General features: G+C 44.1%; 2 protein-coding genes and 1 pseudogene across 2 annotated transcripts in view; all 3 read left to right on the top strand.

The window, feature by feature from the left end:
- LOC138142170 (polyunsaturated fatty acid lipoxygenase ALOX15-like) overlaps positions 1–1,473 on the top strand; it is a 65,579-nt gene extending 64,106 nt beyond the window's left edge. Inside the window, exons 14-16 of the mRNA XM_069063151.1 lie at positions 444–544; positions 707–874; positions 1,142–1,473. Of these exons, the coding sequence (XP_068919252.1) occupies positions 444–544; positions 707–874; positions 1,142–1,321 (449 nt within the window). The 3' untranslated portion in view covers positions 1,322–1,473. The remainder of the gene's footprint in view (positions 1–443; positions 545–706; positions 875–1,141) is intronic.
- The window catches only part of VMO1 (vitelline membrane outer layer 1 homolog), a 181,968-nt gene that overhangs the window by 144,854 nt on the left and 21,882 nt on the right, over positions 1–15,232 (top strand). The gene's annotated exons all lie outside the window — the stretch shown is intronic.
- LOC138142178 (polyunsaturated fatty acid lipoxygenase ALOX12-like) lies at positions 9,933–14,082 on the top strand (annotated as a pseudogene).

Genomic DNA, 15,232 nt, shown 5'->3' with positions numbered 1-15,232 from the left:
TTTACTTGTTGAGGTAAGCTCACAGTGTGATAATATAGCCATCATAGGAGGACCAGCCTAATTAGCCAGTTTGGCAGCTGAGAAATCAAGTATTTGACCAGAATAACTCTTAAAAACCATCTACTAAAGAGCTAGGAGCCACAGTGGTGAAGAGTCTATTCACACAGATGGAATACTAAGATTTAAAATGTTGTAGTATCTAGCCCCTAATGCATTAAGGGCATTAAATGCACAGAAGTTTGTCGAATGAATAATAATCACCAAAAGACACCCACTAAAACACTTCCAGATGTTTCTCTGAAATGCATCTCTACCCATCAATGATTTCCAACCCTCTCTAAACATAAATTAGACCCCCAAAATATTCCCAAGACTTCAACAGGTTGCTGTCTCTATGTCTGCCACAATCCCACCCACTCTCCTCTTCTTTTCCTTCCTTCTAGGTTTCCCCACCTCCTTCCGTTACAGGGAAGATCTCTGTGTCTTTGTGACCATGTGCATTTTCACTTGTACCGGCCAGCACTCCTCTGTCCACCAGGGACAGGTACACATACTGTACTATGAAACCAGTCTGGGAAAGAGATGAACACTAGATTTGCTTGTGACTTGAGGTGGGAGGTGGAGTGGGGTTGGACAGGAAACTAAGACACCATCTGCCTGGTTCTCTGAGGGACTCTATACTCTGCACTGTGTTTCCTCCTTCCAGCTGGATTGGTATGCCTGGGTTCCTAATGCCCCATGCACTATGCGTATGCCCCCACCCAGTGGAAAGGATGTGACGCTGGAGATGGTGATGGCCACTCTGCCTAATGTCCACCAGGCATCCCTCCAGATGTCTCTAACGTGGCAACTCGGCCGAACTCAGCCAAACATGGTGAGGGGATGGGGTTAAAGATGGGGGGCAGTAGCTGGGCCTCAACCTGGGGTGAAGTTGTTGTAGTATGAAAAAACACTGGATGTGGAGAAGATCTGGGCTTGAATCTCAGCTTTAACATGACCTTTGTGATCTTGGACCCTCTGAATCTTGAGTTTCTTCTATAAAATGGTTTAAGTAGACTGGACAAGAAAAAGCCATTAGGGATACTTGAGGACCTCTTTGCTGGTCTTTGGGCTGATAAGTTTTTTTTTCTTTCTGGCTTAGGTTCCTCTGGGACAGCACAAAGAAAAGTACTTCTCAGGATCTGGACCCCAGGCTGTGCTAAACCGTTTTAGGGAAGATTTGGCCATCCTGGACAAGGAGATCATGGAGAGGAATGCTAAGCTGGAACTACCCTATGAATACCTGCAGCCAAGCCGGGTGGAGAACAGCGTCACCATCTGAGCCCAGCCAGCCTTCTTAAGCTCACCGGCATCTCTTTGACACCTCCACTTAGGTCCTAGCCCTTTCTGAGCATTCTCTATGTGCTATTTCAGAGCCCTCTCCTCTGGAGCTGGAGGAGAGGGAAAGATAAATAAAGCTTTTGCTGCACTGAAATGAACACTAGACTTGAGTCAGGAGGATGAATCCTAACAGCCACTTACGAGCTGTGTAATTTTAGACAAGTCCTTTAGGCTCTTTGGCTCTCAGTTGCCTCTTCTGTAAATGGGGATACTATACTTTACAGGAAGGTTGGAAGAAAGCACTAGGTGAACCTTAAAACTCTATAATAAGCTGGGTTATGCAACAGAACATATCAGTCTGAGCTAGAAAGGGGATTAGAAATCATGTCCTACCATGAAAATCTTCATTTTAAAGAAAACTAAAACTGAAAGGAATCGCTTAGTCAGACTAAAACTGCATGGGAGTCAGGTAATTAACCCTGGTTTTATGGGTTTTTTCTTTTTTTTTTTCTCCTTCCCTCCTCACCCTGCACTAGAAAAGGCCATAATTCTCACACACACACACACACACACACACACACACTCACACACTCACTCCTATTTATCAGTTCTTTTTCTGAGGTAAACAGTATCTCACTTCACAGTCCTTTGTAGTTGATTTGAGTATTTATAATACTCAGAATAACTTAGTTGTTCAGTTATTCTTCAAAAAATATTGCTGTTACAGTATACAATGTTCTGCTCATTTCACTCTTCATTATTTCATGCAAGTCTTTCCATGTTTTTCTAAAACCAGCCTGCTTATCATTCCTCATAGCACAACAGTATTCTATCACAATCATAGACCTCAGAATGTTTAGTCGTTCCCCAATTGATGGGTAGCCCCCTTAATTTCCAGTTCCCCTACTAAAAGGCTTGAGTCTGCCCTGGGGAGACTCACTGGACAGCAGTGGGCAGGGCTCTGAGCAACTTTCCCATTACTCTTCTCAAAGCAGCCATTTTCTCTAGAAGTGATGGGTCACTACCAGGTCGGGTGGCCACTAGGAGCTTTGCCTTCTCAGGGTCTAGGTGCAGCTGTGGCTGGTCAGGCTGCATGCAGAGGTGGAACTGGGTTGTGACTGTGGCCACCTCAGGGACAGGTCAGTGAGGGGATAAGGATATGAAAAGGAGGTCCAAGAACTGGGTAGTCTGGGTACCAGCAACCAGGACAGCTGAGGGAGGATTGGGAAAGGGCTCTAGGCTGGAGATTTTTAGTGCACTGCTGTGCTGGTCCCGGACCGGAGGATGGGAGACAAAGAAGTTGGAACACAAGGGACACCTGGAATTCTCCCATTCCTGACCAACGGACTTGGCAGGAAGAAACCTTGAGAGGACATAGTCATGTACAATGGCCTTCTGGGATGCCCAGGGGAGGCCATTCACCTTGGAGCCAAAAAGGCAGGGGACAGGGCTGGGGAGGGACCATGTTAGAAAGAATGCTAGACTGGGAGCCATAGGATCTGGGTTCAGAACCCCTGGTTTGACCCCTAAGGAGTTAGTTTATTACTGGGGGTGCCAAATCACTTAAATTTTCCAGGAATCAGTTCCCCACTCTGTAAAATGAGGATAATTGGCCTACCTCCCAGACATGATGGTTTAGAGGAAGTTGGGAAAAAGCACTATGGAAATGTGAAATGTTCCCATTGCTATCCAGGTGGGCCCCTGCCACCTTCATCTCTTAATTTTTTTTAACAAATTTGAGGATTTTCTGGCTTCATAAAATCTACCTTCTCTCCCACCCAACTTTCTACCCTATCTTTTTAAACAAATGCACAGTCAAGCAAAATAAACTCCCAAATTGACCATGTCTAAATCCTGAATCCAACACCTCTCTATCAGGTAGCATGTTTCATCATGAATCCCCTGAAATCAGGGTTGGTCACTCATTGACTGGATTGATCAGAATTCTGAAGTCTTTCAAAGTTGTTTGTACACTCTTGCTGTTATTGTGTAAACTGTTCTCCTGGTTCTGCTCACTTCATTCTACATCAGTTCCTGTAAGTTTTCCCAGGTTTCTCTGAAACCCTCCCTGTCTTCATTTTTTTTTTTTTTGGAGAGGGGAAGGCAAGGCAATTGGGGTTAAGTGACTTGGCCAAGATCACACAGCTAATAAGTGTGTCAAGTGTCTAAGGCCGTATTTGAACTCAGGTCCTCCTGACTCCAGGGCCAGTGCTCTATTCACTGTGCCACCTAGCTGCCCCTCCCCTTCTTCATTTCCTGTAGCACAATAGTATCCCCACTAACTCATTCACCTTGCGGTCTTTCACTGTGGTGACTGTCCTCAGTGCCTTTTCTTTGCCCCATATTGAAAAGCTGTTCTCTGCTGCCTATCACTTATCAATAATTATACTGAAATGTGTAACTGATAGAATTGTCTCTAGAAAAGATCTTGGAAGTCACTGTTGAAATCCTACTCATCCATCAAGGCTCACCTCTAATACCACATCATGAAGGTTTCCTAGTCCCTACCTCCCACCTTGGCCATATCCTGTCCTTGAGGTATATATACTTTTTATGAACTCATTATTTATTTAATTTAAATGATCCCTACTATCCAACCTACACATCTCTGATAGAATCTAATGGGTAAGTAGACTATTAGAGATAGAAAAACCTTAAAGATTTAATTCGGTTGACTAAATATGAAGTGTCACCTATGAATTTACATTGTGGTAGGCTAATCCAACCCTTGAAGATGCTGAAGCCCAGGGGAGTAGGGAATGATCTGTGCTTGAATACCCCCAATGACAGTAAGCTCATTCCTCAAATCCTTATCTGACAGTGGCTCTGCTGAGTGGGTGGCAGAAGCTGAGAATGTGGTCTTTATCCTCTCCTAAGTGTTAAATGATTTTTGCTTAAAAGTTTTCTCCAGTCTCAGTCTGGAAACGGGCCCCAAAACGACATGCTTATCAAACTGATGAAGCCACAAAACGTGGAAGGTAAGATAACTTGTTGGAGGATAGGTTTGAAAAAGGTCTTGACACTGGGACAAACCTAATAACATGAAATTTGAGAGAGATAAATATAAAATCTTCAGCTTGGCTTCACAAAATCAACTTCCCAACTCCAGACTGGGAAGATATGGATACATAGCAGCTCATCAGCAAACCTGGACAGCAGAGACTAGCAGGGTAACATGGTGTCTAGAAGGGCTAGGGTGATTTTAGGTCACAGGATGAAAGGTGGAGAGACCAGAACTAGGCAGATAAAAATCCTGCTGTCTACTCTGTTGCTGCTCAATATTGGTAAACCAGAGAGTATCCAGAGGAAGGTAACTAATCATGGTGAAGGGCCTCAAGTTCAAATCACATGAAGATTATTTAATAGAACTGGGATATAAGGTCTGTAGAAGAGAAAACCAATGGAGATGTGTAGATCCCTTCACTCTGAGTGTCTGAAGTGCTTTCTGGTGGAGTAGGGATTAGATTCATTCTGCTTGACCACAGCAGGAGAACCAGAAGGAATGGATGAAAGCAGCAAAAAAATGAAGGGAAAATCTCCTAATAAACGAGCATGATCCCAATGGGTTATGTGCTGCCTCTAGAAGTGCTGGGTTCCCCTTGACTAGAAATCTCCAAAGGCTAAACGAGTGCTGGCTGGTAGGTTGTCACCTAGCCTGTACCCAAGTTACAGGAACCTGCTCCTGTACCTTGAAACAAGCTAACCACTAAGTCAGAGAATCCTTAGCTTCCTTTAAGGCTCGGCCTAGGTGCCAACTCCAACATGAGACCGTCCTAGACTACTTTTCCCAAGAAAAATATTGATATTTACTTGTCAAGTTGTATCTTCCCAATAGAACATGGTAAAATGGTATGGGTGATGCCTTGTGAGTCATGTGCAAATTGGATTTAAGTGAAGTAGAGTTGCACGAAGTGGTTGGCCTCACTCTCTCCTGCTGAGTCTCTCCTCCACAGTCTGGTAGCAGGACAGAATCAAGATGACTGGTGATGGCCCAGGATGCAGTGGATGACCTTGGCATCTTCGATGTCTAACCAAGCTCTAAGTGTTCCACAGCGCCTGCTTCAGCCACCTTCATGGCCATTGGAACAGATTGTTCTCATCTGCCCATTCCACCTGGGGAAGTCTTTACATGCTTGGTGTAGACACCCCCTAACTCACCAATGGTTTGAGACCCCTCGGTTACCCTCAACCTGTTTTAGCTCATCTGCACAGGTGAGAGCTGGGTGGAAGAGGTGGACACCAAAGGTGGAAAGCAGCCCTGAAGGGGTCTCAGCAGACTTCACTACAGAGGTACTAGTATTCCCTGAACATAAGCTCCCTGATGATACAGTTTCATTTTTGTAACTGAGCATAGTACCTTGTGCAAGGGTCACTTTCTCTGTTGATTTGAAGTTGAATTGTTTCTTGTTTAAATGTAGATTGGAGCAGATGGCCTCAGATCCCTTCCAACTCCGATATTCTGTGAAAGGTATGTGTATGTACATGTGTGTATGTGTGTATGCGTGTGTGCGTGTGTGTGCAGTGTAGACAGTTACCTGTAAAACTTCTTTTCAGTACTTCTATCCACAGGCAGTGTCTTGAATTCAAGAGTCTCCCCCTCCTTCATGACTCCCAAGCTTCCTCCAAACCCAAAGAACCCAAGATCTCAACAGGTTGCTATCTCTGTGTGCCCACCACAACCTGGCCCAGTCTTCTCTCCCTTTCTTCACACCTAGGCTTCCCCACCTCCTTCCATTCCAAGGAGGAGCTCTACTTCTTTGTGGCCACGTACATCTTCACTTGTACCGGCCAGCACTCCTCTGTCCACCAGGGACAGGTACATATACTAAACTGGGAAAGGGATGAAGCCTAGATTTGCCTGTGGATTGAGATGAACAGGAAAATGAGACACCATCTGCCTGGTTCTCTGAGGGATTCTAGATTTCCTATGTTTACTTCTTTTTTGGGGGGGGAAGGGGCAATTGGGGTTAAGTGACTTGCCCAAGGTCACATGGCTAGTTTTTTTGTGTTAGGTGTCTGATGCTGGATTTGAACTCAGGTCCTCCTGACTCCTATGTTTACTTCTTTAAGCTGGACTGGTCTGCCTGGGTTCCTAATTTCTCATGTACTCTATATATGCCCCCACCAACCAGAAAGGATATGAGCTGGAGCTAGTGATGGTCATGCCCCAAATCCACCAGGCATAGGCCAAGCTCAGTCTTGGTGAGGAGATGTGGAGTTAAGATTGAGGAGCAGTGGCTGGTTGAGACCTCAAAAGAAGAGTGTAGTATAAGTCTCTCCCTACTCCAATCCATTTAGCAGCCAAAGTGATTTTCCTTAAACTCAGGTTTGACCATGTCACCCTCCTATTCCATAAACTCTAGTGGTTCTCTATCACCTTGAAGATCAAATACAACATCATCTATTTGACAGTAAAATTGTGCCCAACTTAGGTCCCCTCCTCCCACATTTCCAGTTTATACTGGCCTCCTGGCTGTGACACAAATAAGATGCTCCACTTCTAGTCTCCAGGCATTTTCTGACTATCTCTCTCCCAGGCCTGGAATGTTCTCCCTCCATATCTCCACCTCCCAGCTTTCCTGATTTCCTTCAAGTCTCAACTAAAAGCCCATCTTCTCTAATGTTAATTTTTTTTTCCTGTTTAACCTGTATATAACTCATTTGTACATGCTTGTTTGCTAGTTCTCTCTCCTGTTAGATAGTGAGCTCCTGGAGGACAGGGACAATCTTTTACCTTTTTGTAGTCCTTAGCACATTGCCTGGCACTTAATTAGAGCTTAAGAAGTGCTTACTGACTGATCAAAACCTGCTACATTTGGAATGAGATCTGTGCTTGAATCCTGGCTCTGACACTTACTACTCACTTTCAAGGCTCCCCCTGCCCAACCCCAAGAAGTTCTCTGTGTCTGTTTCTCGTACAAAAAGGTAGATTGGCTCTACCAATGGTGGGGGCAGAGACAATTTCATTTTGTAACTTAGCCCATGGACTTGTGCAGGAAGAAATCTTGAGAGGGCACCGTCATGCACAATTATGGCCTTCTAGGATGCCCAGGATAAAGGAAAAACCAGAGAGCCTTAAGGTTCCTTTCCGCTCTAACTCCATGATCTCATAGGAATACTAGGGGACCTCTTCCCTGGTCTTTGGGCTGAGGTTTTTTTTTTATTTCTGGCCTAGGTTCTGCTGGGATAGCACAGAGTACTTCTCAGTGTCTGGACCCCTGCCTGTACTGAGACTTTTTAGGAAAGGTTTGACCACCCTGGAAAAAGAGATCATAGAAAGGAATGCTAAACTCAAACTAGCTTATGCTGATCAGGGAAGCCAAGTGGAGAAGAGTTACCAGCCCTGCTAACTCTAACTTCTCAAGCTCACCTGGATCCCTGGACTCCCAGTCCTTAAGTCCTAGATTTCAAGTCTCAGACTTCATCCCTAAAGCATTCCCTAAAGGGTTTTAGAACCCATTCCTCAGGCTGGGGGGAGGGGGAGGAGGGATAGAGAAGTACAGCTTTTGATAAACTAATGAACACTAGACTTGAATTAGGAGTAAGCATCCTGTCAGTCACTTACTAGCTGTGAGATTTTAGACAAGTTGTTTAGGCCAATAGCAATGCTACTATTTACAGGAGGGTTGTGAGGAAAGCACTAGGTAAACCTTAAAATTTTAGCATAATGTGGATTAAGTTATAAAACATAGTCTGAGCTGGAAGAAAGATTAGAAATCATATCCTAGCATGAAAATCTGCATCTTAAAGAGGACTAATGCCTAGAGAAGCCTTATATTAAGGCTGCATGGGATTCATGAAATTAGCCCTGGAAAGGAAAAGCGGAAACTGAGGCTACCTATTTTCTGGCACCTGACCCACTGTTGAGAACGAAGGATGAATAATGACACTATTTGTGCCCCACAACCTCAAACAAACAAAGTTGCGTTCTTGTCTCCAAAACCCAGGCTCTTTTATTTCCCACCCAGGCTGTCCTATTACCCAACCCCCAAATCCTCAGAAGTGCCCCCTTCCCACCCCATTTTCATTGGGCTTGCACCTAGGTAGAGAGAATGGAAGCTCTTAGAATCTGAAGAAATATAGGCAGGTGTAGGGAGTTCCTCCATGAAAAAAGGCTTGAGGCTGTGCCAAGGAGGCTTGACAGACAGCAGTGTACAGGGCTTCCTGCTAATTTCCCCTTACTCTTCTTAAAGCAGCCATTTTTTTCTAGAAATGATGGGTCACTTCTAGCTCTGATGGTATCTTCCTTCATGAAGGTTTTCCAGTCCTTGTCATTTTCCTAGGATATACATTTGAGGGCATCTAGGATGGCGTAGTAGATAAAACTCCAGCTCTGCAGTCAAGAGGACCTGAGTTTAAATCCAGCCTTAGACACTAAGTAGCTGTGTGACCCTGGGCCAGTCACTTAACCACAATTGCCTCCCCCCAAAAGGGAAATAGATATATACTTTTCATGAATTTATGTCACTTGAAGAAACACTGACATATTTATTTAATTGAAATCATCCCTACTACCCCACTCAGGCATGTCTGATAGTATCTAATGAGTAAGTATACTATTAGAGATAGAAGGAAACTTAAAGATTTCATTCAACTTATGAAGTACCAGCTATGAATTTACACTGTGACTGGCTAATCCAACCCCTTCACTTTGAAAATAAGGATATTGAAGCCCAAGGTCATACATGGGAGTAAGGAATGATCTGTGCTTGAATACTCTCACTGACAGCAAACTCATTCCTCAAATCCTTATCTGACAGTGGCTCTGCTGAGTGGGCCCAAAGCTGGCATGCTAATGAAACTTAAGATCCTACATGTAAGTGGCAACAAAAAAAATGAATTTAGGGTTAACAGAAGGGAAAACTAATAATGAGCATGATCCCAATGGGCAATGTGCTGCTTCAGAAGGGCTCCCCCTGACTGGAAATCTCCAAGCAAAGGCTAGAAGAGCTCTGGTTGGGTAGGTGGCACCCAGCCCATACCCAAGTTACAGGGACCTGCTCTTGTACCTTGAGACAGGCTAACTCCTATGTCGGAGAATCCTTAGTTTGCTTTGAGGCTCAGCCAGTGCCACCTCCAACATGAGACTGTCTTAGACTCCTCTCGCCAAGAAAAATATTTCTTTTACTTGTCAAGTTGTATCCTCCAATAGAACATAAGCTCCCTGAGGACAAGGGCGCTTTCATTTTTATAACTAAGTATAGTACCCTGTGTAAGTGTAACTATCTCTGTGGAGATGACGTTGAATTATTTCTTGTATAAGTATAGGTTGGAGCAGATGGCCTCAGATCCCTTCCAACTCTGATATTCTGTGAAAGGGGTTTGTATGTGTGTGTGTGTGTGTGTGTCTGTCTATATGTATGTGTGTGTGTCTGTGTCTGTGTGCAGTGTAGACAGTTACCTGTAAAGCTTCTTTTCAGTACTGCCATATACAGGGAGGGAATGTCTTGAGGTCAGTAGACCTAGGTTCAAATCTTACTATATTTATGACATTACCTCTGAAGTTTCAGATTTCTCATTTATAAAATTTGTAAGAATATGTGACTTTGTGAATTATGATTACAATTCTCTACCTCCTGATTCTTCTACCTTCTTCTCCACCCACACCCTAGATGGAGGATTTTGAATTTGATATCTCAGAAGACCTGGGTCCCCTCCTGTTTGTGAAGCTTCGTAAAATCCACCTTCTTTTTTTTTTTTTTTCACCTTCTTTTTTTGCCTTTTGGAGGGCAGTTGGGGCTAAGTAACTTGCCCAAGGTTACATGGCTAGCTTTTTTGTGTGGGTGTTAAGTGTCTCAGGCCGGAACCAAACTCGGGTCCTCCTGACTCGGGGGCCACTGCTTTTACTCACTGTGCCACCTAGCCGCCCCTAAAATCCACCTTCTGCTGAAGGATGCCTGGTTCTGCAACCACATACCTGTTTGGGTCTTTGAGCAGAGCATGGAGGAGATATAGTGTTTCCTGTCTGAGGCCATTGGTGAGAAGGGTGGAGTCAGGGGCAAGGAAAGGGCAGAGGACTCAGGGATGGTAGGGAGCCTAGGAGTTATCCCAATTAATACCCTCATTTTGAAGAAAAAGAAACTGAGGCTTATTGAAGGAAGGTAACTTGCCCAAAGAAGGGGGAGTGTTGTTGGGGTTAAAGTGAAAGAATAGAAGGGAGTGGCTGAGGAAAGGATGAGAAAGAAGGCAGAGGACATAAGGAAGGGAAGGCCCAAAAAAAGCAGATCTGGAAGAAGTTACGTGACAAATCAGAATAAGACTGAGGACATGAGAAAAAGTGGCATCCAGAACTGGGGAAGTGGTAAGATGGGGATTGGAAGCCTGCCACCTGGGCCAGTCACTTAACCACAACTGCCTCCAAAAAAAAAAGAGAAAAAGATATATACTTTTCAAGAACTTGAAGAAACATTGACATATTTATTTAATTGAAATCATTCCTACTACCCCACCCAGGCATCTCTGATAGTATCTAAAAGGTAACTGGGCAGCAAGTAAGAAAAGGGATGGGGGATGGGCTTGACACGGAAGCAGAGAGGAACAGAGAATGGAACTAAGACTCAGGAAATTAGTGAGCTGGGGTCACATACATGGGGGAGCACATACATGGAGATAGAGCAGCTAAGTGAGACCTTATTCCCATGCCTCCCCAGCTTGGATGATAAGAAATGAAGTCCAGGGCACCTGGAGGAGAGAAGGATACTCTATCGGTGATGTCCCTGACCTCTGACCCCTCAGTAACTTAAGCTCTGACTCTTGGACCCTACCTTACATACATTGTGACCCATGACCCTTTGGTGGCCTCTAACCTTCACTGACCCTTGATTTTTAACACACCACTGACCTATTTTTTAACTTCTGATTCCATGGACCTCCAGCTGGGCCACGTGGAAGAAAGGGTTACCCTTGTCAGTGGCTGCAGCATCAGCAGAAGACCTGCCCCTGGATGTGAGATTCCATGAGGAGAAGAAGATTGACTTTGAGGGGACACGGATTGCAGGGTAGGAATGAGACCAGAGGCAAAACTTGAGGACTGGGGTGGGAGCTCCTAGGCACAACGGCAGATACAGGGGTTGCAGGTGGGCAGAGAAATATTCAAACATCCAATTCTCCACTTAATTCCTTTGCTCTTTATCCTAGAGTGATGGATATTGCTCTTAAACGTCTGTACACCCTTCTGAGCTCCTGGAATAGCTTGGAAGATTTTGACCAAATCTTCTGGGGCAACAAGAGTGCCCTGGCCAGTCAGTAACAGTCCAGTAATCTTCCAATCCAGTCCCATCCTCTCCAGTGACCCATCTATGGCAATTCTGTGTTTCCCTTCCCCATATCTATAGCACCCAACTTCCCCTGAATATTCTATCACTGCTGTCTTTCCACTGACTATCTTATCCAGAAACGTCCCTAAAGGTGACTCACTTTAGGCCTCTTTCCTGAGGGGGTCCCGGGCCTCTGAGGGTGGGGGGCTCAAATGCTTGGGACCCTGATGAGAGTCTGAGCATAGAAGCCCTTGGGGTGCTGTGATCTCTGCCTTCTGCTCCCAGAGAGGGTGCGCCAGTCCTGGAAGGATGATGATTTTTTTGGCTACCAGTTTCTCAATGGTGTCAACCCCACACTGCTGAGAAGGTCCACCTCACTCCCCATTCGGCTTGTGATCCCTCCAGGGACAGAGGGTCTTCAGGCCCAGCTAGAAAGAAAACTCAAGGTAGCCCTTTCCTCTTGTTCTCTCTTCTCCAATCTTTTCTTCTTCCTTGGCATCTTTCTGACAACATGGAATCCTAGGGATCAAGTTATGTTATTTTCTATATACACCTACCCAGAACAATGCTTGAGATTTAGAGAAAGGAATAGGGTGAAACTACATAAGGACAACTTGATTTGAAGAATGGAGGAACCCTAACCAGACCCTGTAAAAACACTGATTGAGGGGTGGCTAGGTGGCACAGTGAGGAGAGTACCAGCCCTGGAGTCAGGAGGACCTGGGTTCGGATTCGGCCTCAGACATTTCACACACACACACACACACACACACACACACACACACACACACACTAGCGGTGTGACCTTGGGCAAGTCACTTAATCCCAATTGCCCTACCCTCCCCCTTCCAAAAAGCAAAAAAAAAAACCCCTAAAACACTGATCTATCAAGAGAGCACAACTGGAAGGGTCAGCAGAAGTAATTCAAGCCCCAAGCTTCATGCAGAGCCTCATTTTGGGGGAATCTTGTGGATGTGTGAAACAAAGAGGAGGGCAAAAGAGCAAAATGAGCCTATTGTTCTTCCTGTGGTGAACCTGGAGTATAATCAGGTAAACAAGACAGAAAAAGAGGAAACAGATGGAGACAGGGCAGATTAGCAAAGTGATGCAGACTCTCTATATGGATCTTAGTATGGGGTCTCAGGACACAAGGAAAGAGAGAGAGAAGGGAGTTAAGAGAGAAAATGACTTAAAGAGTTTCCTAGAGTAGTTAGGAGGGTATGGCTTGGGAGTTTGGAAGAGGTTGAGAGGAGGGAAAAGAAACTGGGTGAGAAGTGAGAAAAGAAGGGAGATGGTAGAAGATCACTTGGGGAGGGACAGATAGAAGTTTGGGAGTTTAGACTGGGTACAGGAGATTAGAAGAGAGAGGAGAATTATCATCCAAACAAAGGGACCTTTGATCTGTTTCAGTTTAGTGTGAATGAAAAGGGCTCTGGAGGCTGAAGACTTGATTGGTAACCTCTGCTTTGCTTTAGTAGCTGTGTGACCCTGGACAAGTCATTCCACTTCTTTGGGCCTCCGTTTCCTCCACTGTAAAGTGAGGGGTTGTACTAGATGACCTCCAAGGTATCTTCCAGGTTTCATATTCTGTGGGTCTGCATCTACTTAAGAATCTGGACTTCTCTTTTAGTCCTTTATGCTGATCCTTTGACTGTCCCTGGTATTAAAATTGTTGTTCCACATTAAGCTTTGAACCTAATATAGCATTAGTATATCCCCTAGGAGGGCTGCCTGTTTGAAGCTGATTTTTCCCTGCTGGCTGGAATCCAGGCCAATGTGATCCAGGGAGAGAGGCAACATCTGGCTGCCCCCCTAGTTATGTTAAAGATGGAGCCTGATGGGAAGCTGCTACCCATGGCCATCCAGGTAAGGGAACCCAGGCATCCTTCTACTCAGCTCCCTTATTCATCCTTCCTCCACCCCATTGCCTCCCCACCAATCTATTTCCTGGGACAAAGATCTCTCACTCTCTTCTCTGCCTCATCAACCCTTCTTCCTTTCAAAGATCCAGGGATCTAATGCCCTCCCCATGGAGTTCAATAAAACGAGCTGTGACGGGAATAGAGGCCCTGGGTTCACACTCACTACCTGTCTGACCTTCCGTGGGCATCTGAGGTCCCTTCCAGTTCTAGGGCCATGATTGTATTGATTCTTTTGTCCTCCAGCTCCAGCCTCCCTGCTCTAGCTCTCCAGACCCACCACTCTTCCTGCCCTCAGATCCCTCCCTCACTTGGCTCCTGGCCAAGGCCTGGGTCAGAAATTCTGATTTCCAGCTGCATGAGCTGCAAGCACATCTGCTGAAGACCCATTTGGTGGCTGAGGTGTTTGCTGTAGCCACCATGAGGTGCCTCCCAGGGCACTCCCATTTTCAAGGTTTCACCTGAGCCTACAGCTTTCATATCTTTCATATCTCACCCTTGTGAACCTAAGGGAAGGGATTGCCTCTGGTTTCCTGAAGCCAAATCCAATTAGAAGTGAATGTTCAGTTAGGTTTTCTATTTTTTACTTCAAGCTTTTTTTGAGTTCCAAATTCTTTTCCTCTTCCTCCTACTTCTCCCCCTATAGAGAAGAACAACTAAACCCAGCATATGTATAAACTAAACCTCTCCAGATATGTATAACCATGTAAAGCCTTCTGCATTAGCCATGTTCAAAAACATTTTTTGCATAAAAGAAAATTTGCCTCAATCTGTACTCTGAACCCATGATTTTTCTCTATCTAAAGGTAAATAACATTTCATTGTGAGTTCATAGGAATTGAAATGGATAATTATGTTAAGTCTTTCAGAATTGATTGTAATATTTCTGTTACTGTCTAAATTGTTCTCCTGATTCTACTCATTTCTCTTTGAATCAGTTCACATGTCTTCCCAGGTTTCTCTGAAACTTTCATGATTTCTTATAGTGCAATATTATTCTATCAAATTCATAGTTCATATATTGTTCAGACATTCTCCCATTGACAGGCATCTACTCATTTTCCAATTCTTTGTCATCATAAAAAGAGGTGATATTACCTCTTTCAGTACAGACCCACTATACATATTACTAGGTCAAAAGGTATGTACAGTTTCATACCATTTGGACATAGTTCTGTATTGCTTTCTGGAATCGATGGAGTAGTTCATATCTCCACCCAGAATGCATTAGTGTTATCTATTTTCACAACCCTCTCTAGCATTTGTCATTTTCCTTTTTGATAATCTTAACCAATCTGATAGGGGTGAGGTAATCTCAGAGTTGTTTTAATTAGTAATTCTCTAACTATTAGTGATTTGGAGCATCTTTTTATATATGGCTATTGATAACTTAAGTTTTTTCCTCTGAAAATTGCTTCTTCATATCCTTTGACCATTTATTAATTAGGGAATGATTCTTATAAATTTGACTCAGGCATACATAAATAGATAGATGATAGACAGACAGACAGATATATATACACACACATATATCAGAAATGAGATGTTATTAGAGAAACTTACTGCAAAGACCTCTTCCCCCTATTTTTTTTGTTTTTCTTCTAATTTTAATTGCGTTGGGTTTTTTGTACAATTTTTTTTTAATTTTACATAATCAAAATAATATATCTTACCTCCTGTGATCCACCCTCTCATTTGTTCACAAATTTTTGTGTGATTTTTAAATTTTACACTTAA

The sequence above is a fragment of the Petaurus breviceps genome, unplaced genomic scaffold (genome assembly GCF_028583685.1).
Source record: "Petaurus breviceps papuanus isolate PSGF00001 unplaced genomic scaffold, PetGlider_PUasm1.0 90537, whole genome shotgun sequence".
NCBI classification, from domain to species: domain Eukaryota; kingdom Metazoa; phylum Chordata; class Mammalia; order Diprotodontia; family Petauridae; genus Petaurus; species Petaurus breviceps.
This window is presented reverse-complemented; position numbering and strand designations above follow the sequence as displayed.